At 43.2% G+C, this 27,934-nt stretch overlaps 3 protein-coding genes across 26 annotated transcripts in view; 2 read left to right on the top strand and 1 right to left on the bottom strand.

Annotated features, from left to right (window-relative positions):
- Positions 1 to 196: 196 nt before the first annotated feature.
- On the top strand, positions 197 to 9,025 carry mbd3b (methyl-CpG binding domain protein 3b). 14 transcript variants are annotated; one of them, XM_030433291.1, is made up of 9 exons: positions 197 to 391; positions 1,118 to 1,171; positions 3,957 to 4,022; positions 4,650 to 4,809; positions 5,818 to 5,955; positions 6,155 to 6,245; positions 6,421 to 6,598; positions 7,135 to 7,287; positions 7,684 to 9,025. In XM_030433291.1, the coding sequence occupies exons 1-8, from the start codon at positions 378 to 380 to the stop codon at positions 7,280 to 7,282; spliced, it is 849 nt and encodes a 282-aa protein (XP_030289151.1). In that variant the 5' UTR covers positions 197 to 377; the 3' UTR covers positions 7,283 to 7,287; positions 7,684 to 9,025. The 14 variants fall into 14 exon arrangements, with proteins under 14 accessions (XP_030289151.1, XP_030289150.1, XP_030289157.1 ...); XM_030433290.1 differs by having other exon boundaries at positions 3,954 to 4,022; XM_030433288.1 differs by lacking the exons at positions 197 to 391; positions 1,118 to 1,171 and adding exons at positions 1,186 to 3,332; positions 3,442 to 3,567 and having other exon boundaries at positions 3,954 to 3,983.
- Positions 9,026 to 10,638: 1,613 nt separating this feature from the next.
- Positions 10,639 to 24,467, top strand: LOC115591010 (unconventional myosin-Vb). Of its 2 annotated transcripts, XM_030432581.1 has the most exons (36): positions 10,641 to 10,656; positions 10,849 to 11,042; positions 11,645 to 11,755; positions 11,839 to 12,007; positions 12,893 to 13,037; positions 13,172 to 13,328; positions 13,428 to 13,571; positions 13,663 to 13,744; positions 14,109 to 14,216; positions 14,333 to 14,445; positions 14,557 to 14,825; positions 14,932 to 15,013; positions 15,418 to 15,558; positions 15,720 to 15,851; positions 16,000 to 16,083; positions 16,183 to 16,299; positions 16,394 to 16,491; positions 16,586 to 16,672; positions 16,758 to 17,078; positions 17,184 to 17,340; positions 17,469 to 17,708; positions 17,808 to 18,017; positions 18,199 to 18,292; positions 18,397 to 18,545; positions 18,657 to 18,863; positions 18,984 to 19,084; positions 19,170 to 19,284; positions 19,462 to 19,567; positions 19,697 to 19,822; positions 20,334 to 20,485; positions 20,792 to 20,881; positions 21,693 to 21,825; positions 21,907 to 22,204; positions 22,890 to 23,064; positions 23,150 to 23,230; positions 23,321 to 24,467. In XM_030432581.1, exons 2-36 carry the CDS (start codon positions 11,016 to 11,018, stop codon positions 23,480 to 23,482), a joined length of 4,983 nt encoding a protein of 1,660 aa, XP_030288441.1. In that variant the 5' UTR covers positions 10,641 to 10,656; positions 10,849 to 11,015; the 3' UTR covers positions 23,483 to 24,467. The 2 variants fall into 2 exon arrangements, with proteins under 2 accessions (XP_030288440.1, XP_030288441.1); XM_030432580.1 differs by having other exon boundaries at positions 10,639 to 11,042.
- unc13a (unc-13 homolog A (C. elegans)) overlaps positions 23,882 to 27,934 on the bottom strand; it is a 50,918-nt gene continuing 46,865 nt past the window's right edge. For 7 of the 10 annotated variants that reach the window (XM_030432570.1, XM_030432573.1, XM_030432571.1 and 4 more), the window contains one exon: positions 23,882 to 27,664. In XM_030432570.1, the coding sequence (XP_030288430.1) occupies positions 27,376 to 27,664 (289 nt within the window). In that variant the 3' untranslated portion in view covers positions 23,882 to 27,375. The remainder of the gene's footprint in view (positions 27,665 to 27,934) is intronic. The other 3 variants (XM_030432574.1, XM_030432572.1, XM_030432576.1) reach the window with 1 other exon arrangement.

Below are 27,934 nucleotides of genomic sequence, written 5' to 3'. Positions count from 1 at the left end.
TTTTTAAATTTGCCATCTGGTTAAATATATATATATATATATATATATATATATATATATATATATATATATATATATATATAATATTTTTCTCTGTAAAAGAAGTGTCAAATAAAATGTGTTATTGAAGAGGGCGCATATGTAAAGTCTCTGGAAATCTAGTTACTAACGCTTGATGAATCACACACACATAAACCCCGTGCATCACCGGACCAATGGCACACGGAGACATGATACTCGTTTTTATCGGTCAGACTGCGAAATTTGCGTGGATAATGTCTTTCATTTCTCTCATCGAAGGGGGAGGGGACTGAAAGAGGAGAGGGGAGAAGGGATTTAACATAGCGAGAGGGAGAAAACAAGATAGTGTCTTCAAGATGGATAAAAACGAGTAAGTACATCATGTAAAGGGCAATGAAACCGCGTCGGGGGGTAATAATTGTTAATGGAGCGTTTAATGCGCGATGTGTCGTCTCCTCGATATTTTGGAAAGTGTTTATCATCGATTAGTCAAATGCACTCGGTGATCTCGCATTTTTTGCAAAACAGCATTGCTGGGGTCTTCAGCTAAGGGTGTCGGGTGTTTCTACTGCATGTTTTTATTCATTTATCAATGTTTCATTTCCCTGATATTTGCAGCTAATGTTGAATTAAGCATGGAGTCGGTGTAACGTACTGCGTCGACTGTGTGCGATCTCGACGGAGATTTTAATCTTGCGAAGCAGACGGTGTTTTTTTTCTCTCTCTTTCTCTCTTTCTTCCCCTTTCTGCATCGTTGTGGCTCAAACAAAAGCCTCCGTAGATACATGACATGCCTGTTAAAAATGGTGACTGTGTTTAATCGATAAGATGCACTCTGTTCATTCATAAACGCCGGCTCCAAGTCTGAATGACAACGGTGGGCATTGTGGTGAAACGGCTCTCCAATTTCACGAAGCTAGCATACATGAAACTTTCGCATTTCGTGTTAACTGGACATGCTACAAGTGATGGACGCCACTTTACGGCAACTCTGAGATGTAAACACTGTGCAGCGTCCGTGATTGTTGTCGCCGCATCTGCATGATTGCTATTTACGGTCTATTCTAAGCTGTAGCCTAATCTATATTTCCCATAGGTTAACGTTGACGTACCAGCGTCAAGCTAGACAGAGCAGAACGTCACACTTCCGGTAAAGCATTTCAAAACAAAACAAACGGTCAAAACGGTTTTTGTTTGTTTTGTTTTGTTTTTCACAACGGTAGTCACCTTCACGTGACCTCTGTGTTATTCGCCTGGTATTTTAAAGTAACTTGAACCAAAGAGCCCAGGAAAATAAAACAGACCACCTAAATGAATATTTCTCCTATTAATCAGATGAAAATACAAATTGATGTATTTTCATATAAACAAGCCGTCCTCCAGTGGAAAAAGGTCTCCAGAACACTGTTTTACCTTAGAAAGATAGCTACTTGGAAGGTTCTGACTGAAAGAAACAATGTGAAACTGTGTTGTCCTCTGATTACAGCGTGTTCAGCGAAAATCAGTAGATAAAGACGTTTTCTCTTAAAAGTTCTTTTCCCGAAACTATAACCCTTTTCCACTGGTCAAAAATCCCACTTAAAGCCGCTAAATTCGGGCTTTAGTGTGCAATGGGAATGTTTACACTCTGTATTTACACCTGACTCGGCAGTAGACCCGGGTATTTTTCCATCTTGGTCCGACCAACTTGAAAGGGGATAACATAATTTAATCTTGCGGCTCTTTTGGGTTTTCCAAATGTTATTGGACCGAATGGTTTGAATTATGATGAGTCATTTCGCGGGGTTGGTGACGCTCAAAAGAATGTATCGACCGTTTTATACATAATAGTTTTACGGACGCTTCTTTCACAATAGTCTGTTGTTCTCACTCCTGGTACAACTGGTTCCGGCGCATTCGTGACGTGAAACATGACGTCAGTGACGCTTCAGGTAAAAATCTATGGTAAAAATCACGGATGGGCTGCTCGCCTGCAGGAAGTGGGAATGGGGTCATGGGCGATTGTAAAAGCGGTAATAACGTACCTCTTAAACATTTTAATTCAAGATGACTTGAATGCGAAAGCGCAAAGTAAAGTAGTTTGTGAGTTAATATCATTTTGTCAAACTATTTTTCCCATGGCCAAAAATTGATGTTCTCACTCACATTCATTCACAGAGTTTTCACAAAAACACTATGTCATATTTCCAGTAGAATAAATTTTAACTCATTTAGCTAAATCCTCTTTAACTTTATTATGAAATAGATTATACTTTTGGTGTTTGGAAACATGTTGCATTGTTAATTTGTTTAAAAATGTAATTCAATCTTAAATTGGATTGAAGTTGGTAACATTACTTACTGCATTTTAGAAAAAAGAACATAATTCTATACACTAAATTCTTGATGACCCAAATTTTATCAGGTAAAACCCATTGAGACAGAGATTTCATTCTTAAGGGAGACCTGACCGTACATGAAGGCTGCACAAATAATAGACATATAATCAAAATCACAAAATAGCCAAGTGCAGTATCCTAATCATAATTTTTAAGGTCAAGTGTGTTCTCAGCCCTGGCCTACAATCATTAATCATTTGAATCAATTTGTTCTTGAAAATGAAAAAATGTGATGCGAAAATGACCATTCACACTTAACCGTGAATCATATCACAATTGATATCTGTCCAAAATAATAATATGTTTTTTTTTCACCACATTGTGCAGCTGTCATGTACATAAATAAAATACAGGATGGCTTGAAGAACAGTCATAGAAATACACTAGTTAGGCATATTCTAGTTTTTCCAATTGATTGTTTACTCTGTGTCATATCAGAATTTTTATTTTGTCTTTTGTGAATAATTTTGCTCTCCAAAAATGATTTAAATAACATTTTATTTGCCTTTTACTACATAGCTATGCACATGTATGCACCAAAATCCCAATATCTCTAATTTAGGCTATTGTACATATAGTAAAACAGCAAAGTTATGAAAAAGACAGAGCACAGAATAGCAAAATCAAATTTGGAAATGTAGTGCATACTCTCTTGAGATCAAACTGAGGATCGCACGCTACTCATGTCCGTGACAAATGTATGCTTTTATTCTGAAGTCTTTACCTTCCAACTTCCTGTCTCGTCCTGGTTGCCTCGCGGTGTCCTATGTTATCCATGCGGATGCAGCCCTCGTGCCCCGGCGAGACAGGCAGGTAGTGATGTGGCCGCGGTCCGCGGCGGAGCGATCTGCGCGACGACAAAGAGACGAGATGTTGTTAGCAGGGAGATCCCATTACCGAGGACGCATGTTGTAATATGGTCGAAACAAAAGCGTAAGAAGCGATAGGCCTGCCATCCAAAAAAAAAAAACAACAACAACAAAAAATCGACACATTTTCTCTAAATTCAATCTGTTTGCTAACTTTTTTAGCGGATTTATAGGCTACTCGCGTGGGAAATGGAGAAGAAAAGGTGGGATTGCACTGCTCTCCCCAAGGGCTGGAAAATGGAAGAAGTGACCAGAAAGTCGGGTTTGTCAGCCGGAAAAAGCGATGTCTATTATTTTAGGTACTACACGAACGGGGGCTTGCAAAAACTTCCATAGGTGCACAAGACATCGAGTTTTTTTTTTTTGCTTTTTGCGGACGGAAACAGACAGCAGTGTGATCGGGGGAGGGGGGGTGAAGAGGGGGGTGGTCGGTCTAAAGTTTGGGGCTTGGGAAGGGAAGGGGAGGGGAAGGGGATGTTTGTAGCAGGGCACCGAGGCCACAGCCAGGCCAGCTCCTCTTCACAAGTGTTTGGATAAGGAAAGAGTCCGTCCAGCCGCGCAGGCTAGCAGCAAGCAAGCAGCTCACGTCTGGCGAGGCCTTGTGATGACTACAAACCCAGTTTTAATACTCTTCATGTCCCATTTTGAAGTGAATCAACAACGCCAGATTTGTTTTTTTATTTAGCAGAGGAGAAGAGCAAGATGAGGAACAGAGGCAAGAGAGGGGGGAGGCGGGTCGGTTGTATAGTCTGTGGTAGGCTAACTGTACAATCATACTGGTGTTGACTGTGGTGTGTGATGTAAGATGACATTTGCATGAGTTTACGAGCACGTATCCACCCACAGTTGTTCCCTTTTTTTTGTTGGCCATCGCTCAGGCTTTTCGAGATGTTGCTGTTGTTGCTCCCACCAACTGGAGTCACAATGTGTTTGTTTTTTTTCCATTCCTAAAAAAAAAAAAACATGTGGTCCAGTGTTCAGTGCTGCCATGTTTACATCGTGTTCACTGGTTCTTTTAGAGGCAACGGTGTTGTGCAGTATGTTTTTTATATATTTAAAAGTGATGATGCTTAAAAATGTGTGCAGCTTGTAATAGATGAACAGGGCTCAGGAAGAGTGTCCCATCAAAGATCGTGCATCCATCTTTTTTAAACAAAGTAATGTGATTTGTTTTACGTGCCATCGCCCACTTGAATGTGCTCTGCTTCCGTATTTGCTTTGACTTGTTGCATGTTGTGTGTGTGTGTGTGTGTGTGTGTGTGTGTGTGTAATCTTCTGTCTGCTGTGGTTGTGTTGTCACCTCGTCTTTCTCTTTCTGGCCTGACGTTAAGGTGATATTAATCTGGCGATTGTCTCGTGTCTCTCTTGCCTCCCCTGCCAGTCCATCTGGGAAGAAGTTTCGGAGCAAGCCTCAGCTGGCCCGTTACCTTGGTAACCAGATGGACCTCAGCTCCTTCGATTTCCGCACGGGGAAGATGCTCATGAGCAAGCTGAATAAGAACCGCCAGAGGCTGCGATATGATAACAATAACCAGAACAAGGTGAGACAGACGGGCTCGTGAGGACGGCCGGACACAACAAGTTTAGAGCCCGGACCTATAAATGGACTGGTCGGATCAGGTGTATTGGGTTGTATGTGTTGTCTGATTTGCGCTGCTGTCAAAACCTTTATTAACAGAGCATTATGCCGAAAAATATGCTCGGGGTAACTTATCTTTTATGAAATTCTCAGCTCTCAGTATATTTTCCAGAGCACGGCTGTCATTTTAGACAAACTTTGCCGTGTTCGATAACAACAATTTAGGGGACCATTCCAAAATGAGCATGTTTACGTGTTATATCTGTCTATATAGGAATATTGGCCAATATATCTATCTGAATGTCTTAATGTCTAATCTCGGCATCGTCATCGACCCCTTAAATCCAGCGCATGTCGAGTTTAATCGCCTCATGTTAACGGTAATCGAATACGAGAGTCACTTGTTTAGCTTAAACATAGGTGGAAAAGGGGTTGCATTTTCAACAAAAAGAGCTGTACTTTGTAATCGTAGCAGGTTTACATTATCATAAATAACTATGTAGGAAATATAGATATCAATGTTGATTTAGGGTTGATGAGGGAATAAACCTGCGGAACTGACGCTTTGTTTTAACTTTCCAAGAGGCTTCCGCACATCTGAGCTGAAGAAACTAATGTAGGTAGATTTATCGTTTATGATCACAGCACTAAACTTAAGCACTGCCTAAAATGATATTAATAAATGACAGTACGTAACGGCTGATTATGTTCAACTTAAACACAGGTTTCATTAGCAAACTAGGTGTGTTGATAAATGCAGCAACAGTAAATTTATTTCCTTCTCCTTTCAGACTTGATTTCACACATACGATTGTTTAATTGAACTGTTATGGGCACTGAAACGGCCTCTAGAAGCTGTATGAGTGAGACCCTTGTCCTCTTGTAGTTGTAATCAGCTGTTTTTTCCAATAACTTGTAATTGCTCTTTTAAATCCTCCTAATTCAAGCTCTCCGTTTGACGTTTTTAAAGGGCAAACCCGACCTGAACACGTCGCTCCCTGTCAGACAGACGGCCTCCATCTTCAAGCAGCCCGTCACCAAGGTTACCAACCACCCGAACAACAAAGTAAAGACGGACCCTCAGAAAGCCGTCGATCAGCCCAGACAGGTGAACTGCCTCCGCCTGCTGTTAACCCCTTTATTAAAAGCCTGAGACGCATGTTGTTTGACGGTGTGACGTCTTTGGATCTGGATGAACCGGACCTGAGTTTCTCTCTCTCTAGTTGAAACGGAGGCACATTTTAAGTTTTGGGTTTCTTTGCGTCAAAGCAGCCTGCAGCTGACATTATTTTTTCGTTTCTTTGCAGCTATTTTGGGAGAAGAAACTCAGTGGTCTCAATGCTTACGACATCGCAGAGGAGCTGGTGAAGACAATGGAGCTGCCTAAAGGCCTGCAAGGTGATGCATACGAGATTAACGCTGATTCATCAGACAAAGTGAACAGTTTATACATTTATGTTTTACTTTTTATTAAGTCAGTATTGCTATTCTGATACAATCCAACTAATCCTGGGTGGAGTTACAGCTTTGTCGTATCTTCAGAAAGTCTTCTAACACCCGGTTTGTCCCTCAGGTGTCGGCCCGGGCTGCACAGATAAGACTCTCCTGTCGGCCATTGCGAGCGCTCTGCACACCAGCGCCGCGCCCATCACCGGCCAGCTGTCTGCGGCCGTGGAGAAAAACCCCGGAGTGTGGCTCAACACGGCTCAGCCACTGTGCAAGGCCTTCATAGTTACAGATGAGGACATCAGGTAGGCGATCGTAGAGCACCTCCGCACACAGATCACCTGTTGTTATCCTTCTCCTCAGTGAGAGAGTCAGATCCCAAATACAGGTCCTGTTCTTTGTTTCATGTTTTTTTTTTGGCTTTGAGGAAAATGTCTTGGCAAGTGTGCCTGTGAAACAGTTGTTTGAGAAAATCTTTCTCAGATCTCCTTTTAGTGTGTTTTAAAAACAGGGAATAACAACCCAGGGTGTAAAACTAACTTCCAGTTCGTGAAATGCTGGCTTCCACTTTGAATTCTGAATCTCAACAACAAATTTGAAAAGGTCTGAGTCGGGCAGTAGTAACGGCAACATCGTCCAAATTTAGAGAGACCTTGAAGATTTCTTCATCACCCAAAGATAACCGAGCTGCCTCTGTTCAGAAATCCCAGCGTCCATAAGGAGTGACCCTGTAAGAAAAAACAAAAAAAAAACACACCATCTGTTGTATGCTGTTTCAGTGGCTGTTAACAGGCAGCTGTAACTGCCAACTGTAACCGCTTCCTGTTGTGTTCGTGTGTAGGAAACAGGAGGAGCTGGTGTACAGCGTGAGGAAAAGGCTGGAGGAGGCTCTGATGGCTGATATGTTGGCCCACGTCGAGGAGGCTGCCAACGATGGAGAGGCTCTGAAGGAGGAGGGCAACGGCAGTGAAGACATGGAGAGCGTATAGCACAGGTGAGTTCAGGGACGTTTTAAAAAGGACATATGCTGCGTTTACAATATATGACCGTGCTATTCTATCCCACCTGTTGCGCACTCTGAAAACTAGGTAATTCACCATTTACTTATTATTTTTCATGTTAAAGTCAATTCACAATCATAGAGTAATAGCTCTTGCTAGCTTGTTGCAGCAATTTTTGCCAAATAGGTTATGTGACTTTTCAGACCCAGTTACCAACTGTATTTCTATAAAGTAACTAGCTCCAAATCTGGCAACTTATTCTGCCCATCAGGAAAAAAAGACAAATATATTTAGATATATTGTGTTGAATTTCACAAAGGCAAATCATGAGTATTATCATCAACATTAGAGCGTCTGTTTCTTCTAATGTCAGTCCTTTCCTCTCGCAGGGTTTTGCGAAGTCCGGATGGGTTTGTTGAACCCCTGCACACACACACGACCATGACCCGTAGGATCCCTACAGCAGTCCAGCCCTGATGAGCTGTCCCCTTGTATCTGCGTCCAACTTTAAACCCATAACCTGGCTCGACCTAAAGAACTGTCTTCTCCTTGGGAACACTTGGGAATCTCAAATTCCTCTTTACCTCCACTAGATGGGACCCCACAACGCCAAAACCAATTAAATCACTTGATGGAATTCTGAGCTTTTTTCCCACTAGGAAAATAAAATATTTGAAAGAAATGAAATCAGATGCACTTGCAAATATCTAAGATAACTTATGAACAGTATGTCCCACTCAGTGTTTGATAATAATGGTGTTTTTTTTACAAAAAAAGGACGGGGATGTATTTTTGGTGACAATCGTGTCAAATCCACCATTTTATGTCAGCCAAAAAAAAGGCCAATCTTGGGTACTTTTGTTTTGGGCAGATGGGGAAAAGAATGTTTTGTATTTTTTGACTTGTCTCTGTCTTGAATTTTATGATGCACTCCGTGAGTAGTCTGACACAAAACACGCAAAACGTCTTTTTTAATAGAGCCTGTTCAGAGTTACCAGCCTGCAGGCGGCTGATGTTACCGATGCAGATGTAGTTTGAGTCCTGTGTACTTCCATCTGAGGGCGACGGAGTCAAGTTTTTCATGCTGTAATATCAAGAAAATATTATCTATCGTGTCAGGTGTGTTATCTTGTGAGTCAGTATTGACCAAAGAGGGGACATGTCATTCTGAAGTGGAGGGTGCAGGTTGACTAGTGTGTAATTTAAAGTCTGCTTTGTATTTTAAAGCGATTATATTGGCTCTACTCTTGTAACATGAGGAAAATAAAAAGGTACACATGACATGGGCTGAGCACAACGGGAAAGACATGGCCCCTTCTATTGTACAGTTATTACTGTTTTTAACGCTCATAATCATCATCATTGGTGCTCACTGATGTTGTGAAACATTGCTGTTTAGTGCCAAGGCTCTGTTTCTGTCACAGCTTCAGTCCATTACTATTATTATTATTATTATTATTTTTTAAATGTGTCAATGTTACCACACACATGCTGCCTCCTCAAATACCCACGCACAAGATTGGTGACACAGCAAATTACAGCTAAGATTAAGTTTTGGTGTCTCTTCTTTTAGAATAATTTAGATTTTTGTATTTTTTTTTGTTTGTCAAGGTCTCGATGGTGAATATGTATCCAGCCCAAATCATGAAATTCCCCTCTTGATATCAGCAGGCTGAATGCTGAAATGAATTTGATTGTATTACTTATTAAAAAGAGTCGGTATGTCATCAACTCTGCTGCTGCTGTGTCGTCTTTGTTTCTCAAGAAAGTACTAAAACAATGTGTACATTCACGTTTATTAAAGGGCCACTGTGTAGTTTTGGAGAAGAAATTCACAACTCAGATCACAGTATTAATGAGATAATAATAGAAACTCAGAAATATTCATTTGTTTATGTTCTGAGTGGAAAACAGGTCCCCAAAACACTGAAGCTAGAAAGGTGGCAGGGTCCGCCAAATGTAATCTGTCGAGTTGCCTTCAGTAAAATGCTTACCCTATTTTCTCTCCTGGTGTCGTCCGCTTTTGTTGTACGTTGACCAAGAGTCCACTTATGCTTGTAAAATCGAAACCAAGAACTAAAAGATAAACCAGCACATCTGCCCCAGCACTGCAGTAGGCACAGACCAGACCATCGCTTACTCTAGCACTTTACACCCAATAGTATTGGCTTTGCTGGCTATTAGTAAGATGCACTGGATCACCTTGCGATGCTACAAGGGACTCGTTAAGGGCCTTCGATCTTGTTCCACAGACTCGCATGCAGTAATGTGGGACAATCAACTGTCTCAGATGAGGAGGCGGCATTGATGTAGACCCTACCCCTTTGGCGATTCTTGGGTACAGGCTGACTAACAATGGCAGCCATGGAGCCTATTTTACTGGACTCTATAGTCCGTCTTGACTCAGACTTTAGCTGTCTACTGTACTTTGAAATAATCAGAGAGGCATGAAACTGAGGGCAGGACCCTGGTGCATGGTCAACCATTACAGCGCTAACACGTAACAGTGTCAGGTTTTTCTTTTCCATCGTTCCAGTAGCTCTGTTAGATTCACTCAAAACATACCAAATTATGCAATCACATACATTTATTTAAACATACATCAGTCGATTGGGACACAACACTATATCTCTTTATTTGCAGGATTTATGCTTGTGTGACAGTCCCTTCATGGTTGCTATTAACGTGACAGGACTGGCAATAAAATGCTAAGAAATGCCAACAGACATGAAATTATGAAGGAAAAAGCATAAAACATTTTTATCTTAAGTAGATAATGAAACTAAAATATGTTTTACAACCCCCAAGTCCCTGATGAAATAAAGTGGAAATACGAAAGATGTATAGAGGGATTTGGTTTTCAAGCGGTTTAGTTAAGATGACCAAGAATAAAGAAGATAAAGAAAACCTGCTGGTGTCAGGCTATTTGAAAGGCAAGCAACACACACACAAATAGGCCCAGGCCAGATAAAGGTAGCCTAGTGGTGGTCACTCAGCGGGGGTGTTGAAAGCACACACACAACTTCCTTCAAATAGAAAGAATGGGGCCCAGACCAACTGGAGTGTCTGGCTGACAGTCTGTGGGGATCAGGTCTGCAGTGTGTCATGGACAGACCCGGTATGGAATGAGTCTCTCCTGGGTGTCATTCCCACCTCTCTTAAGCCTTCACAACAAGGGCGTCGTCACACCCTGATTGGCTGGGAGGGGAATTCCCCAGGCTGTTTTCACTTATTAATTAGGAGACATTCTCTCCACCCTGCACACAGGTGATCTCAATCCACTGCAATCAGAGGGATTTTGAGATGCAGCCCAAAATACTTAAGAGAGCATGTTCCACACAAAGACACTGCTACAAACCAAAGTAAAACAGTATGAAATTGTGCTGCTGTTTATCCAATCAAAGAGAGTTTGTTTATTTAGTTTGTTTATACATAAAGAAATGTCTTCCTTAAAACTTCACATTGCCCCCCTAAAGTAATTAAACGTGTGTTTTTAAAAGTAGGTTTCTACTGCAGTAATGATTCAAACATCCAATCACTGCATCCTCCCTCAGATTAACAGTTAACCTGACAGTCCTCATGCCTCTGTGTGAGCCCGGACAAAGTGCAGAATACTGTCACCGGGACATACAGCGGCTCTCGTGCAGCGGTGTGGAGGAAACAGACAGTTCCTGTAGCATTTTTTAAATTATGTCTTTTTGGATGCTTTAAAGCAGTTGAGATGGCTTCACTGGAGCTGTACAGCAAGGTAAGGCTGATTTGAATTGTTCTCTCTCCCCCCCCCCATTTTACAAGGTGATGGGAACTGAACGTTATACAGACATAACAACGCTCTCATCGTTATCAATGCTGAGAACTATTATGTTTGTGTTACATGTCTGGTATGTGCTTGTCAACACTTCCCAGTTAGGTAAACTTTCAAAAAATCTGTCATAATGCCAGAATGGTTACTTTTCCTGATTGTTGTGTGTTCTCCAAAAGTCTGACCTTTTCTATCTATTTATTTCTGTAAATTGCTACCTAGGATATAAAAAAAAATAAATGGAATAAAACTTGATCTATTCTATGGGCAGATTAATAAACAAATCAGACATGTTCGAAGTAGATAATGGCTAATCCATGCAGGATGACCGGTGTTAATTTTTAACACTCTTTAAGAGCCGTTTTATGCTGATGGGTGACAAATGTCTTGTCTGGGTGGGGCCGGGAAGTGTTGGAACAGAATATGCAATATTACGAAATGAAAATCTTCTCTTTTATAAGCTCCAAATGTGTCCTGTACAGTGGCGTGTGCTCAACCTGCAGTATGTCCTTCCCTATATAATTCAAACAGCTCTGTTCCTTTGCTAGGGAGCGAGTGTGTGGATTCCTGACCCAGATGCAGTTTGGGTGTCAGCACTTCTCCTCCAGGACTACAGTCCTGGAAAGAAACATCTACCGCTGCAGCTCACTAATGGAAAGGTGGGACAAGCAGGTAGTCCTCATTATAAGGAACAATGCCAATCTCCACAACAAGAACTCCTAACTTCCTTCTCCATTTGCAGGAGGTCCAGTACCCAGTGGGGTCCCCCTCTGACCTCCCACCGCTGGGGAACCCCGACATCCTGGAGGGGGAGAATGATCTAACAGCCCTCAGCTTCCTCCATGAACCCGCGGTATTGCACAACCTGCGGGTTCGATTCCTGGACTACAACAGCATCTACACGTACTGTGGTGAGCACTGAAGGAGCAGACACACACGGGGATGATCGTCCTGCTAGAAGTGGGACGACATGAGTGACAGAAGGTCTTTGAGATTCGTGCCAGCTACAGGCAGCTCCTGTTTGCTTCTGTCTGCATGATTACAGCTCATAATGTTGATTATATGACAGCAGGTCAAAGGTTGAGCCATCGAGGCAACTCCCTCATTGACACTGGTTTAAGATGTGATGACATATTTGTTTTAACGATGGGTGGAAAACCCACACACACACTTTAAGTTATCAAATTCTATAGTTTTGTTATGAAAATTGATGTCTTAAAATCGCCATAAAATACAATGGGTTGTGTGTTTTATATCCACTATAATTATGACTGACATGTGCTTTGTTTAATTTTCAAATTCAAATACACTGGAACTAGATGACTCTCTCACTCACTGCCCAGAAGGAAACCTCCATCTACTCATGGATGAGAGGCTGATGCTCGTTTAAGTCCTTGACGTAAACTTTAACGTCTTCCTCTTTGACTGAGCTATAATGGAAGTTAGCTTAATTAGTTAGCCTATTATCCATGGGTGGATGATGCTCTCCCCTGCGTGCTGATATGGTTGGCAGTTGTAGTTTAGTAGTTTAGTAGAAAGAAAATTGTTTCTACGAGAAACTGTTCTCACCAAGGTCTGTGGATAATCTTGCACAACTGGGTCATGATTTCTGGAAAGAGACATGGCCATCGAGTTCCGTTATTCTACCAAAACTTAGCAGATTACACCAAAACAATTTATATAGATAAACAGAACTACGGGTGAGACGAAAAATATTTATTTTGGATTTTGGGGTGAACTGTTCCTTTAAATCTAATCAATCACCTAACCAATCACCGTCTCTCCTTGTCCTACAGGTATTGTGTTAGTGGCCATCAACCCCTACGACCAGCTGCCCATATATGGAGAGGAGGTGATCGACGCGTACAGCGGTCAGGACATGGCCGACATGGAACCTCACATCTTCTCTGTGGCTGAGGAAGCCTACCGCACCATGACCAGGTCAGAGGTCGATGGCTAGAGGTCATGAGTGTTAGCTGACCTTTCAAACTTCAGAAAAAAAGCAATTTCCTATAAGAACTGTCTTGTCTCAACTTGACTGTATTAGATTTGATGGTCACTCTCTGTGTGTACAGGGAGGAGAAAAACCAGTCCATCATCATCAGTGGAGAGTCTGGCTCAGGAAAAACGGTCTCAGCCAAATTCACCATGAGATACTTCGCTGTGGTTGGAGGAGCAGCACAGCAGACCAGCGTGGAGGAGAGGGTCCTGGCCTCCAACCCAATAATGGAGGTGATGGATGCTTGAACAGAAATGCTTAGGAATAAGAGTTTTTAGGAGTCAGTTCTGCTGCTTTTTCAAGATGCAAATAACACGTGCTTGTGTCTACAGTCTATCGGGAACGCTAAAACCACTCGAAATGACAACAGCAGTCGTTTTGGGAAGTACATCGAGATCGGCTTCGGCAGGAAAGGGGACATCATCGGGGCAAACATGAGGACGTATCTCCTGGAGAAGTCGAGGGTCGTCTTCCAAGTGTGTTCCTCAGCCAGAATCATGATAAAAACGTGTTTGCACATAAGAATAGTTCTTTTGTAACAAGGTAATATGTCACTGTGTGTGTCAGGCATCTGCAGAGAGGAACTACCATATCTTCTACCAGCTGTGTGCCTCTAGAGAGTTGCCAGAAATGAGATCCTTTAAACTGGGTAAGACTGTTTCTGAGTCCAACAGCACAATGTATATCATAATGTTGGGCTGCAACTACAACAATTTTTTTTTAATATTGATTAGTCTGTTGATTAATTTCTCAATGACAAATGTTTTTTTTTTTTTTCAAATCCTAAGGTGACGTCCTTAAATGTCTTGTTTTTGTCCCTGACCTAATCAATATTCAGTTTACTGTCACGGAGGAGAAAAGAAACCAGAATATATTCACTTTTTTAAATGGGAGAATTTGGCACTTGTAAATTATTATCACATAATATACATATCAATCAGTTAATCAACTTACAGCTCTATGAAAATGTCCATGACGCATGCAGGCTCAGTGTGTCTTGTGTTTTGCTCCAGATGCACCTGAGCATTTCCGCTACACCAACCAGGGAGGAGACATGCAGATCTCTGGTACTGATGATCTGTCTGACCTGGAGCGCACTCGCAATGCTTTCACCGTTCTGGGTAGAGTAATTACACACACACACACACACACACACACACACACACACACACACACACACGTAATTTAATCATGTCCTTGGTTATGAAGATAAAACTTGTATTTGTTTTTAATGCAGGTGTGCAGCCTGACCAGCAGATGGAGCTCTTCAGGATCCTGGCGGCTGTTCTGCACCTGGGGAATGTCAACATCCAAATCAGTGGGAGAAGTTCTGACAAAGGTTACATTGATGTAAGAGATGTATTTGTACACTATCTCTACTATCCTCTGTAGAAGCTTTAGTTCTTCTATAACACACACATGCATATACTACACCTCAGTCCTCTCCCCCCCCCCCCTCAGGCAGGCGACCGCTCTCTGGCTATCTTCTCCAAGCTGTTAGGAGTGGACGGACCTCAGATGGCCCACTGGTTGTGTCATCGCAGACTGGCTGTAGGGGGAGAGATGCTGATCAAACCCATGTCCGGTCAGCAGGCTGTAGGAGCCAGAGACGCGCTGGCCAAACACATCTATGGCCAGCTGTTCACATGGACCGTCCAGAGGCTCAACTCCGCTCTGCGCAGCCAGAGGGGGAAGGCCAGATCATTTATAGGGGTGTTAGACATCTATGGGTGAGCCACGAGCTTTGTGACACTGGATGCTCCTGAATCCAAAGCCTATTTAGTCCCACTAGAGATATTATCCTGTAGTCTGACGTTGTCTTATCTCTCTGAGCAGGTTCGAAACCTTCGACCGGAACAGTTTTGAGCAGTTCTGTATCAATTATGCGAATGAAAAACTGCAACAACAGTTCAACAGGGTAAGTCACGAGACAAGCAGATGTTTCTTCTTTTCTCTTCAGTGTGAATATCCATCTTGTTTTTGTTCTTGTTTTGCAGGTTAATGCATATTTTAATGCTTGTTTTGTGTACATTATTAGGGGTAAAATTTTTCCAAAATCACGCTATGATGTTCTGATTTTAAAGAATAATGTTTTTTTTATTCCTCTTCATTACAAAAGATTGTAATGCTGCTCTGCCTTACTCACAGACTGTCCTCCCAGCGTGATGATCTGTTGTCTGTACCCCGCTGGCCTCACTGTGTTAATCTCTCCGAGCGTTTGTAATCCACAGCACGCTCGGCTCATCTGCTTCCTTGAACCCTAATGCGATTGTCTCCATCTTTAGGTTTTTTTCTGACTTTTATTTTGTGTTTTGTCTGCAGCACGTGTTCCACTTGGAGCAGGAGGAGTACATCCGGGAGGAGCTGGTCTGGAGCCGGATTGAGTTCAGTGACAATCAGCAGTGCATCAATCTCATAGAGGCACAACTGGGCCTGTTTGATCTGCTAGATGAGGAGTGCAGGGTCAGTCGTCCTCTCCTTCTCTCATTTGACTCAATCTCAGTCTGTACACCATGTTTAAAGGGACCGTTCACTCTGAAATGAAAAATACATATTTTTCATCTCCTTTCTTTATTATCTCATCGCTTGAAAGTGTGTTGAGCTCTTTTCTCTGTGATCATCAGATGCCCAAAGGTTCAGATGAGAGCTGGGTGCGGAAGCTGTACGACCAACACCTGACTGGCAAGCCCCACCCTCACTTCCGCAAACCTCGCATGTCCAACAGCGCCTTCATCGTGCTGCACTTTGCTGACACGGTGAGTGATGAAGGTCAACACACTGATTACTGGGAAAACTTGACAGAAACTGTAGAGTATTTGTATGAAGTTCTCCGGGGAGAAGCCTCAATAATAACAATATGTTATCAACATTTGCACGAACATTTTTTTTTGTCTCTGTCATCAGGTGCAGTATGAGTGTGACGGCTTTTTAGACAAGAACAGAGACACAGTCTTCGAGGAGCTCATTAACATTCTCAAAGCAAGTCAGGTAGACATGTTATATTTTACATTCCTTAAGTTTGTTTAATTTCTATGTGACCAGTGACTAAAGTGTGTGTTTGTGTGTGTGTGTTTGTGTGTGTGTCAGTCTGAGCTGGTGGCTGAGTTGTTCCAGCAGCAGGGAAACGTCTCCTCTGTGGCTAACGGAAGTGTTCGCTCAGGAAAAAGAGCCACCAGAGAACACAAACTAACTGTGGGCTTCCAGGTGAGCCGCTACGATGTATCATCCCTGTGTTTTCGTGGATCGAGTGGAGAATTTTCCCTTTTAACACTTTGGTTTTCGTTGTGCTTTGTTTCAGTTCCGTCAGTCCTTACAGATGCTGATGGACACTCTCAACAGCACCACTCCTCACTACGTCCGCTGTATCAAACCCAACGACCTCAAAGAACCCTTTTTGTACGTCTTTGTTTGGCTTTTCCTCACAAAATTTTGAGTTGACATACATTTAAGTGTGTGCGCAGTGAGCGACCTGACAGCCATGCTTTGTTAGGTTTGATCCCGGGAGGACAGTCCAGCAGCTGAGAGCCTGTGGGGTGCTGGAGACAATTCGCATCAGTGCTGCAGGTTTTCCATCAAGGTACTGAGCAGCTTCATGGACATTCACCAAACTGTTCTATCTTGAGATTTCTCTAAGTTTGCCAAATAAAAATCTTTGTGTCCAGATGGACGTACGAGGAGTTCTTCAGCAGGTACCGCCTTCTGCTCCGAGGCCCTCAGAGCCTGGATCAGGCCCAGGCCTCCTGCAGACAGGCCCTGCCTGAGCTCATCCCAGACCCGGACCAGTTCTGCTTCGGAAAGACCAAAGTATTCTTCCGTGCTGGTCAGGTGGCCTTTCTGGAGAGGCTAAGGGCTGAGAAGCTGCGTGTTGCTGCCATGATCATCCAGAGCCGCGTCAGAGGATGGCTGGCCCGGACCAGATACACCAGGATCTGCTGGGCGACTGTCACCATACAGAGATACTGGAGAGGAGCTCTGGCCAGACGGTGAGGATGGAGGAAGAAATGATTGTGTGATTTGTCTGTGTTTATTCCAAAACTTTAAGTGAAATGTACTGCACTTGAATGTCATCTTTGTCATATTTGTTGCAGGCTGGCTCTGACCCTGCGCTACTCCAAGGCTGCTTTGGTGATCCAGAAGACCTACCGCATGGTAGTGGTCAGACAGCTGTTTCTCATGATCCGACAGGCCACCATCACCATCCAGGCCTTCACCAGGGGCACACTGGAGCGCCGCAGATACAGACTGGTCAGTATTTAACTCCAGCTTTGACCACTTCATTAGCTGCTGCAATTTCGATTGTTTGTATCCACTTTTTTTATCTATTATATGACCTAACCTGAAGTAATGACCCTAACCCTCTTCTCCTTCCTCAGTTGGTCGCAGAGCGTGCTGCCGTGCTGCTCCAGGCGAGAGTGCGTGGGTGGCTGGCGAGGCGGGCGTACAGGCGGGTGCGTGCGGCGGTCGTGTTCATGCAGTGCTGTGTGCGCCGCAGGGCTGCCAGGAGAGAGCTGCTGAAACTTAAGACCGAGGCCCGCTCTGTGGAGAAGTACAGAGAGCTCAACAAGGGCATGGAAGTCAAACTGATGCAGCTGCAGCTGAGAGCAGACCAGGGGGTGGGTGAAAGGAGTTTGATCCAGTGATGTGACCCTTGTGTAGCTCCAAAATGTCTGTGTCAAAAGATGATTGATAAAGTTGTGTTGGTATGTGTCCAGGCCCGAGAGGGCGCAGCTTTGAGGGAGACCCTGCAAGCAGAGCGAGAGGCCACCAGTGCCGAGCTGCAGGCTTTGAAGGCAGTGATACAGAAACTAGAGAGCCAGAAACACGAGAAGCCTCAGCCCTGCACTGTCATCAGCGAGAAGGAGGTGGAGGAAAGGAGGAGAGCTGAGGAGAAGGCTGCGCAGGAGATCCTTCAACTCACACAAGTAGGACTACAGACCCGACAATAACTCGTCACATTTCAAACTGTGCTGGTGATGGTGGTATTATTAAGAGTGAAGAAGACCAGTTGGCTCATAATTAACGTGTTCTTTTCTGTGACAAGCTTTGTGCACTCAAGTTTTAATGAGTTTGAAACGTTTATTCTTATTCTCCCTCATATTCAAGGAGTTGCAAGTCCTGCAGAGAGAAAAAGACAGTCTTTACAAAGAGAAAGAGGAACTCTCTGCTCGCTTGCTAGAAGGAGAAAAAGCACGAGAAGGTAGCATCATATAGTCTGCATTTCTTCATAGGCAAACCCTTAAAGTCTATCATCCATCTGTGTTTTTTCCCGTTTTTTATTTTTCTTGGTATGTGTGTGTGCAGAGTGTGTGAATCAGGCTGTGTCTCAGGCGAGTGCAGCTCTGGGGGCAGCGCTGGATGAGGAGAGAAGAAAGTATCAGGGTCTCCTGAGAGATTTCACCAGACTGGAGCAGAGATACGACAACCTGCGGGAGATGAGTCTGCTCACTGAGGTTGACACACACAACCACACAACCACACAAACACTTACACACACACACACACACACACACCTCCAGACAAAAGTAACATTTTAAAACTCCATCTATGGTTCCTCACAACAGCACGCCAAGGGCCACAGAAGAACCGACTCCACCCGGAGTCTGACCTTTGAGCCTCCCTCGCCCACTCTGATGACACCCCAGTCCCTCACCCCTCTCTCCCTGTCACCCTTCCCATCTGCCTTTCCTTCCCCGGAGGAGGTCCGCAGGGTCAGTGTGACGTCTCCAGTAGACGGGAGAGTCTCAACATGGAGCTCTGAAACACCAATGGTGAGAGGATGTAGAAGAAGGGAAAAGCAAAACTTCCACTGAGTTTTGTGCAAAAAAATTGGGTTTCTATAAGTTGCAACATCGTCTCATGAAGCCAAAATGTCACGTTTGCATTGACAGGATCAGCTGATGGAGAAGATGGAGGTGGCCAAAGCGACGGCAGTGAAGATGAAGGGAGAGGACCTGGCCCATGCTTACGATGCTGTACGAGTGGCCAACAAGTCAGTCTACACACTTGCGAACTTCCCTTTTGGTTCCATGTTAAGATTTACATTCGGTGGATGAACCTCTCCCCTTGTCTGTCAGGTTTCTGGAGGGCCAGCTGCGTTGCCAGCACAGTCAGAAGGAGGAAGAGATGGAGGCTCTGAGGAGGCAGCTTAGTCAAGCCATCTCTGGTTCTTCCTCTGCTGCACAGCACCAGGTACCAGTTATGAAGGCAGACACCTCCAGCGCCAGCGTCTTCCCAAAAATTGCCTTTCTATGTTTTCCCTCATCTTTCACCTCTTAAGCCCTGTCTACTGTTTTTCCCGAAAGTCAGTTTGGTTGACAGCAGCTGGGAAATGTAAACTTGAATCTAAGTGTGTGTTTGTGTGTAAAGGAGGTGCAGGAGCTACTGGAGGCCAAGGAGCAGGAGTGTGTTCGACTGAGGAGAGAGCTGAAGGAGCTTAAAAACACGGTGTCACTCAGACAACTCCTGACACAAGGTAAGATCTGTTCAGATTGACTACAAAACAATTTGAAATTTGAAATTCTAAAATTCAACTTTGGTTTGCCATGTGCTTTCAGAATAAAGTATTTGTGTCCGTATTTGAATCATGTTTTCTCTTTTCTAGTTCTCCCGTCAGCTTTCAGCCCAGAGACGACCCCCTGTCCGTCCCGACGGAAGCCAGCGACGGTCACTGGGTTATTTGAGTGTAGAAAGAGAGATGAGAACAAGCTAATCAAAAACCTCATCACGGGTGAGATTGATCCCTGTCTGACTTACTCATCTTTATCTGCCATTGTTAAAATCAAGAAGGGACCGTTTAATAAGTTATGTAAATGTGAATTGCATGAAGGTAATTTGAATCAGGTCCATAGTAGAAACTTAGAAGATAAGAATTGTAAGTATTTATGTAGAGCCTGACTGATAGATCGGGTGGCCCATACCATCGGCCGATGTTGGCCTGTCACAGATATATTGATATCGCTGCCTTAGTTGTCCGATATGTGCCAATATGAAAAGTTTTTAAATATATTTGAATCCTTTTTTGTTTCAAGTTTATGGTGTCACATCTCCTGCCTCTCTTACACACAAGATGATTCTGTAATGCTTTAGGAACCAGTATACAGGACTGTGAGAGCAGAGTTTTGTAGCCTCTGAGCATGATGTGACTCACAAGAACAAACTTTACGAACTCTTCTATTGCTGACAAATGTGACCTGCTCATGTTCTCCCTGACACTTCTGCTCTCTCTGTCTGTGCTACAGACATCCGGGTTGACAGCGCCCTGTCTCTGCCTCCTGGTCTGCCTGCCAGCGTGCTCTTCCTTTGTGTTCGTCAGGCCGACTGCAGCGGAGACCAAACTCACGCTCGCTCGCTCTGTAGTGCTGCTGTCACCGCTCTGAAAGCAGCTCTGAAGGTAACCTGACTTCTGAACGTGATCGGTGCACCATATGGTTGAGGTTGCATACGTACCGGCAGATCACCTCGTGTCGGGCAGGTTGCAGCTTACACAGAAGCATCGACAGCTGACTTTGAAACACTTTCTTATGTGATTGTTTTGTCCTACGTGCGTGTCCAACCCCAACAATCTGGCCCCTATGAGGAGAAAGTAAACTACACGCACATATTTCAACATGGCACACAAGAGCACTGAGAAATGTGTTTTCTTTTTTAAGTGTTCTGTCTGAAAGTGACGATATTTTAATCCTGTCTGTCCCTCCAGAAACACAGTAACGATGTACATATGACGGCTCTGTGGCTGAAAAACGCCTGTGTGTTGCACGACCTGTTGACCCAGCACTCCCCGAAACAGGTAGGATGAACATGTGGAACTTCTTGACAACCGTGTAGCTCTCAGAGACTGTGCCAATTTCTACATAATGTTGATTTGAGTAACTTTTTCACTTCAATCTGAAGTTTTGGCAGTTGGGCAAAAATATATGGCTGCCTTTGTTGGTTGGATTGGTTAGGTTTAGACAGGACGGATCAGGGTAAACCAATCAGAGGCAGATTAGGGTGAATCAGAGGCACCTTGAAAAACTTTTTTCCAGAACCTTTTCACCTGGCATTTTTTTTTTCCGTTTCATAGCTGAGAAAGAAAAAATAAGGAATTTACAAAGATTAGTGTGGCCTGTTTTTTTCTGCTCTTCTTCTTGATGAAAACACAAGACTATATGATATCCTGAAGAAGCATGGGATCATGGGAGATTTTGTCTTTGTTGTTAACAATTTGATGTGACTCAGGTAGAAATAGTCAGGGCAAAGGTAATGCTTGAAAGATTTATAAATGTTGTGTTTAATCACATAATCTCTGACATATCATCCCTGGAAGTTATAGTGACACAGTAAAATATACCATCACCTTTGATAAAATTACAGATGTCAGTGGGTTTAGAGGACCGTTAATGTAAACTACATGACTCAACAAAAAATTTAACAAAGGTATAATTATTTTCAGGCCTTTCATTCAGAAATGTCAGAGATTACATCTGTAAATCATGAACAGGAGAGAATAACAAATTAGATCTTTAGAGGTTTCCATACTAGTTTCTGATGAATCGAATTAATAGTGTTTGGGAGCATTATTTCCTGTATGAATCTATGGCTGAATGATCACTTTTCAGACGATCGACTCAGACGAACTGGCTCCGCTGACCACTGATGTGAGTGACTTGATCCGCGCCCTGAGTGACCTCTGCATCCAGGCCTATCAGCAGCTCCTCTCCATCACTGAAAAACACCTACAAAACATCATAGGTAACCACGATACCAACTGTAATGAATGCTCTGCCCTTCACTGCTTCCCTTATCTCACCTCCTGCTCCATCTCTCCCTCAGTTCCTGCTCTGTTGGAGAGCGAGATCATCCCAGGACTGTCCGGCTCTGCGGTGAAGTTGGTAACATCCAGAAAGAGAGCGGGCTCAGACCCCAGGGCTGTGGGAGGAGATGCTCCCACCATGGCGTCGGTGCTGAGGAAGCTGGGAGCCCTTCACACGGCTCTGTCCCGTCAGGATCTGCCCCCGACACAGATGGAGCAGGCCTTCCACCAGCTCACCTACCTCATCTCTTCCTCCGCTCTCAACAGCCTGCTGCTGAGGAAAGACATGTGCTGCTGGAGTCGTGGCATGCAGATACGGTAGAGATACGCACAGATAAATGTATAAATATGGAACATTTTTTTACATGCCATGCCATCACCACCATGAGGTGATGTGATTAAGACAAAGAAAAGCAGTGAAAACTCAACTGGAATGTGTGGCATTTTTGATTAATGAAAGACTCAAACTATTCAATTCAATTCAATTACATCCAAAATAAGTTAAAATGCTGTTTACTGTATATTCAAATGAATACAATGCAAAGACGAGAAATTTAATGTTATGACTTTGATGCCTGCAAAGTGAGAAGAAACGCAGCATCCCAACATTTTATCTATTTATTTTAGTTGAATTAAAAACTGGTTTCTTTTAAGTTAATTTTTGATTTTGATTCTGTTTATTTTTATTAATTTTAGTACTATACATTTTAATTTTATTTAGCTTAAATTGCAATTTAATGTCATTTAAAAGTAGTTGCTGATTAATTTCTTTTACATTTGAGGAGAAAATATAACATCTCAAACTACAGCCGCGAAAATGACCACAATAATACCATCAATACGTCCCTGCAACTGCATCAATATATGTGTACATATAATGTAAAAAAAAAAATTTGCAGAGCTAATGCATATATCGCATTGCTGTTTACTTGTTACCATGTAATGGTGCATGTAAACAGATTAGATCACTTGTTAATCAGCCTATCTTTCTCTTGTCACCCAGCTATAATGTGAGTCTGCTGGAGGAGTGGCTGCGGAGCCGAGGTCTGCAGGCAGGGGGCGCTGTGGCCACGCTGGAGCCTCTCATCCAGGCGGTTCAGCTGCTGCAGGCGGGCAAGAAGACTGAGGGGGACGCACAGGCCCTCGTTCAGACCTGCACGGCCCTGTCCGGCCAGCAGGTGGGGCTCTATCGATTGCCGTCAGTAAAAACCATTGTGCACTTACAGTGTGTTTAACTGCCTGCTGATGTGTTTTGTTTAACAGATCGTGAAGATTCTGACCCTCTACACGCCCCACAGCGACCTCGATGAACGAGTCACAGTGAATTTCATCCGTACCGTCCAGGTACTGTCCACACCCGCACGGTTTAATGTGTTTATATTAGTGTTAATAAAGTGTCTCGTGTGAGCGGTGTCCCGTCTTTTTCTCTCCTAGGGGCTTCTCAAAGGCCGCTCAGACGGTCATCCTCAACATCTCCTAATGGATGTGAGACGAGTGTTTCCTGTCACATTTCCCTACTCGCCTCCCTCCGTCCTCCATGCCGAGCAGTTAGTCATCCCAGACTCCCTCAAGATCTCCTTTCTACGCAGAGTCTGAAAAACAGGATGCCAGACCTCTTCAGTGGGGCCGCTTCGGAGTAAATATATTCATGTTTAAGCAAATTTAACGCCCACATTGTTGAATTTAGTCCTTTTTGAAATTTAAATATCTACCAGGAGATGATGTGAGCTCAATATACTTGCAGCATATACTTGTTTCACTAATCTGTTAATTGTAAGTGGATTTGTCTGTATGCAATTAAAGGTCAGAGGTGATGTCTAAAATTGACATGTCAGCTAACTAACTGCTAAAATGAAAATGACACGAAGGATAATGGGGAACAGGAATTTGAAGAACAAAAAAAAGGTAGCAGAGATTTGGATGAAGTCACAAATGGGAAACGGTGCAGCCATGTCTCAGTACGGTTTGACCAACAAGGAATGAAACAAGGCGTTATTTTTCTTTTTTCATATTTTATTGGAAGCAGAAACACAATGAGACTGCAGTTCCTGTCACCTCGGCCCCCAATAAGAACAACCAGAATAAAAAAACAACCCAAAAAATTAGAAACATCTCGTGTATAAAAAAACTCTCATGCGAGTACTTTGTACCACTACACATCATCATCAGTAATACATATTTATATATTCACAAACATTTGAAAAATAGAAAACAAGAATGAAAATATCAAAATAAAAGGAGACAACAATTGGCATCAAACATCAAATAATTATGCGTGCTGGCACAACACATTTTTTTCTTTTTGTTTTATTGTTCCCTATCATGCACCGTTTCTGGAAGTACAGGACCGGCTTCGCTGTGCAGACTGTGTCTGTCTGGACAGAACAGATCATGCATGTCTGTCCACTTTGTGTCTGTGTGCTTTTCGTTGTGCTTCTAACATTTTATCCTCGTCCTCACCTTTCTGTTCGACATGCCAGTCCGATACCCCAACACGCAAACTGAGCCTCTGCAGGAGGAGGAGTTCCTTCGACTAGAGTATCATTGTCAACAGCAATAAATAAAGATTTTTTTCGTGGCATTTTCAGCTATGTGACAGTTTGTGTACATGTTATTTAAAGTTATTAAAAGACTGTGCGGATGTCCCCTCGGGTAAAAGACCCTTTACACACCAGAGAGTGACACTACACGTGTGGATGGGTAGTTGTTCTGCTGTGTTTTTATTTGGCTCTGAATCAAGCCCATTAAATGATCGATGTTCTTTATCTCCAGTGTGTACGCGGCCCCCCCCTCATATCATTCAATAATAGCTACATATCCAAATAGGGCATCCGAACACACAAACATAAATCCCATCTGCCCAGTCACCCAGAGCAAAATTCAAGTCTACAAAAGAGCAGCAAACTTCACTTCACATAGTCCGACATGTGTTTGTTACATCCGAGCTATTTACAGTGCCAGTCAGCGACAATTGATCTCCCTGCTCCAGATTATGTTCCTCTGCACTGAGAAGCTGTACAAACAAACTCCAGCCTCTAATCAGCTCTACGACAGCTGTGATATTTGGCCCATTACAATAGACGGCATTTACAACATATCAGACAAACGCTTTGTGCTGATATAATAAGAATAATAATCCACAATGTAAACATTATAAGACTGCTTCAGAAAAAGATGACTCCCTCTACATAGATCTTTAAAGATTAGATGCATAGAGTTCAGTTCTTACACCTTGTTCAAAAGACGGGGTTTGTTAAATTATATTCTTTTGTGATCAGGTGCTTCGGGGGTAGAGGCCCTCATCGGTTCCCACTTTTAAAAAGAAAAGAGAGAAAAACACCCTGTTTTTATTAAACTTGGACCCTTTTTCCTTGAGTCTGAGGACTACATCCATTTCCGCTGGATGCTTTTGGAAGAAAACATACACAACTTTTATAGATAAATAAGTCTTTTCATGAAAATAGAATTAAGAGACATGCTCAAAGTCAAAACATTTTGTTTTTACATAATCAAATAAATACATTTAACTGGAGGTTGATTTGTAATTACTGTCATTCCATAAACAATTACTGAAAGACAAAAGAAGGATCATAGAATAAATGTGTTATTACGGGTGCATTAAAGACCCCTGTGCTTCTAAAATCTCTACTAAACAGTAGGCCCTCTTTTAAATGTCAGCTCCAGACCTGGTGTGGGTCTGGATCTGCAGCCCTTTAGCAGAGGTCTGACTTCTCGAGCGTCTGTAGTTCTGATCATTAGGGATCATGGTTGGTAGATCATTAGCGATTTTCACTCTCCCTGGGGTGCAGGGTGTGAGATGTTGTAACCTCTGTATAAAGAGCAAAAGTCACGCCTCTTCCGGTGGACCCCATGGTCGACCTCATTTCAGAAACAATATGCGGTAGTGCCATGGTAGTGAATGGAGAGAGACAAATAACGTTTCGATTTTTGTCAATTTAAAAGACAAGTTTCCAAGTCGTTAAAGTCGCAACACCAACGCAACAATAAATCTGGTCCTATTAACAACTGCATTCATGTGAAAGCAGAGTTTGTCCGATCTGTGAGCTGCTAATATACAGGACCAGCTGCACGTTACAGGTTTTGGTGAGCGTTCAACGAGACAACATTGGCTGTGTAGTCTTTATAATTACTCAGTTTCTTATATTTAATTAGTTTTATGACAAACTGTGAATGGCAATCTTTTAAACTAACAAACATCTGATGTGTCGTTCATGGCACAATTCAAAATGGGGCCTGACTTCGGCTTTTTATCATCTCCTTGCATTCATGTTTTGATTTGGCAATTTGTATTTCTTAACTGCGGAATGTTTACAGTAACAATAAAAACAAACTACAAGAGGCATCCTCCACTAAAAAAAAGACACTTAGAAAATCGTATCTGAATATGAACATCGTCCTCTGTGTGATGGCTTCCTGTGATTACATTTGCGGGTAACAGGCAACACGGGCGGCTACATGAGGTCAACATTAGAACGTCTTACAAACACACTCGCTGACGCAGATTGTACATTCGCACACGCATACGCTCTGATGGATCCATCAGATTAACATCTCTTACACGGTCACTATATGGGACACACACAGAGTACGAGGGTCAACAAGACAGAAGGCATTGAGGGTGTCAGGCAGTGTGCTCTGTTACAGGGTAGACGGACATAAAGACGGACAAGGACAATCTTTCAAGTACCGCACGTCCATTGAATAATCCTGTATATAACTCTGAATATGTCCTTCATATATTATATAATACGATATATATTTAAATATAAATATAATTTGGAAGAAAGCAATAAATAAATATTAAACATTACCAAAACTAAATAGTGCTTTGTTCCCCGCCTGTTATATCTGGAATGTTTGGGGCCTCCCAGCCGTTTTGTTGTCGTTTTAAATGGGTCAGTTGGACAGTTTGGTCCCGTTGTGCTTAGGGCTGGTCTTGGCGTTATATCAGCGATATTTGTTGGCACTTGCAGTCCCTTCTCCGAGCAGTGGGGAGGCGGGAGAAGGGACGAGAGGAGCCGGAGAGTGGAAGGGGGTAAAAGTAAAAAAGGCAGAGGAAAGGTGAGAAAGAACGCCCAAGTATTAAAGGCTACGAGATATTTCTCACCCTAACCAGTCGAACGAGGTGTGAGTGTATATGGCGTGCTTCGCCTCTACGGAGAGAGGAGAGCAGATATATGATTAAACTCTATGTTTTCTTCATCAAAAGGATGGCTGATAACATCTGCAACAATAAAGACACTGGTGCTTTTTGATGAAAAGTAGTGGTGATGTTAAGCACCAGTGTCCTCTCCACTGAAATGAATGTATTTACAGCACTGGATGTTGTGGTGATTCTTGTCTTATCTGTGCTTTTACAACATTGGATCGTCAGGGCAGTGGCTAGCAGTGGCTCAGGAAGAGCCCCGGGGCAGTAGATGGCGACGTCTGATCGAGCCTCAGACATTTTTTTTTCAAAATTCGGTCTCTTAGCTACGGCCCTCCTCAGCAGAGCGCTGGTCGGACTTGAGCTTGACGAACTCCTTGGCCACGTCGTCGTTGTTGCGTTGGGAGAGGATGCGCAGCACGGTGAGGCCTGTCTCGTCCATGTGGATGCGTTTGCCCAGCGGCAGCCAGCAGGCGACGCTGCCTTTGGAGGCCACGTCCTTAAGCTGCAGGACGGCCATGCCAACGGTGCGGTCCTCTCGCGCAAAGCAGTAGTCCTTCACACACACTTGCAGCTCGTAGCACTCGGGGCCCACCTCGTTACTCAGAGTGCTGCAGAAGAGAGAGGAGTCAACAATATGTTAGCACTCTCATTTTCTACAACCTTAAAGGAGACATATTATGATCAATTTCAGGTTCATCATTTTATTTCGGGTCACTACAAGAATTCGTTTACATGCTTTAATGCTCAAAAAACAAATCAGTTTTCTCAAACTATCCAGGTCTGCAGAACAATTTTTCAGCTCCTGTCTCTTTAAGGCCCTTCCTCCTGGATACTTAGTCTGCTCTGATTGGTCGGTTCACACATGCCTGACCCAACAC

Source organism: Sparus aurata, chromosome 11, assembly GCF_900880675.1.
Source record: "Sparus aurata chromosome 11, fSpaAur1.1, whole genome shotgun sequence".
Classification (NCBI taxonomy): Eukaryota; Metazoa; Chordata; class Actinopteri; order Spariformes; family Sparidae; genus Sparus; species Sparus aurata.
Note: the sequence above shows the minus strand (reverse complement) of the source record. Positions and strands in the feature narration are given on the sequence as shown.

What these genes read in the sequence shown, in the direction of transcription:
- LOC115591010 (XM_030432580.1), top strand. Translation starts at nt 11,016, where the DNA reads ATGGCTTCACTGGAGCTGTACAGCAAG. An exon ending in AGTCGAGGGTCGTCTTCCAA is followed by an intron (nt 13,572 to 13,662) that starts GTGTGTTCCTCA and finishes TGTGTGTGTCAG; the next exon opens with GCATCTGCAGAGAGGAACTA. An exon ending in GACCTCAAAGAACCCTTTTT is followed by an intron (nt 16,492 to 16,585) that starts GTACGTCTTTGT and finishes ATGCTTTGTTAG; the next exon opens with GTTTGATCCCGGGAGGACAG.
- mbd3b (XM_030433286.1), top strand. An exon ending in GGTCGGTTGTATAGTCTGTG is followed by an intron (nt 4,023 to 4,649) that starts GTAGGCTAACTG and finishes CTCCCCTGCCAG; the next exon opens with TCCATCTGGGAAGAAGTTTC. An exon ending in ATAACAATAACCAGAACAAG is followed by an intron (nt 4,810 to 5,817) that starts GTGAGACAGACG and finishes ACGTTTTTAAAG; the next exon opens with GGCAAACCCGACCTGAACAC.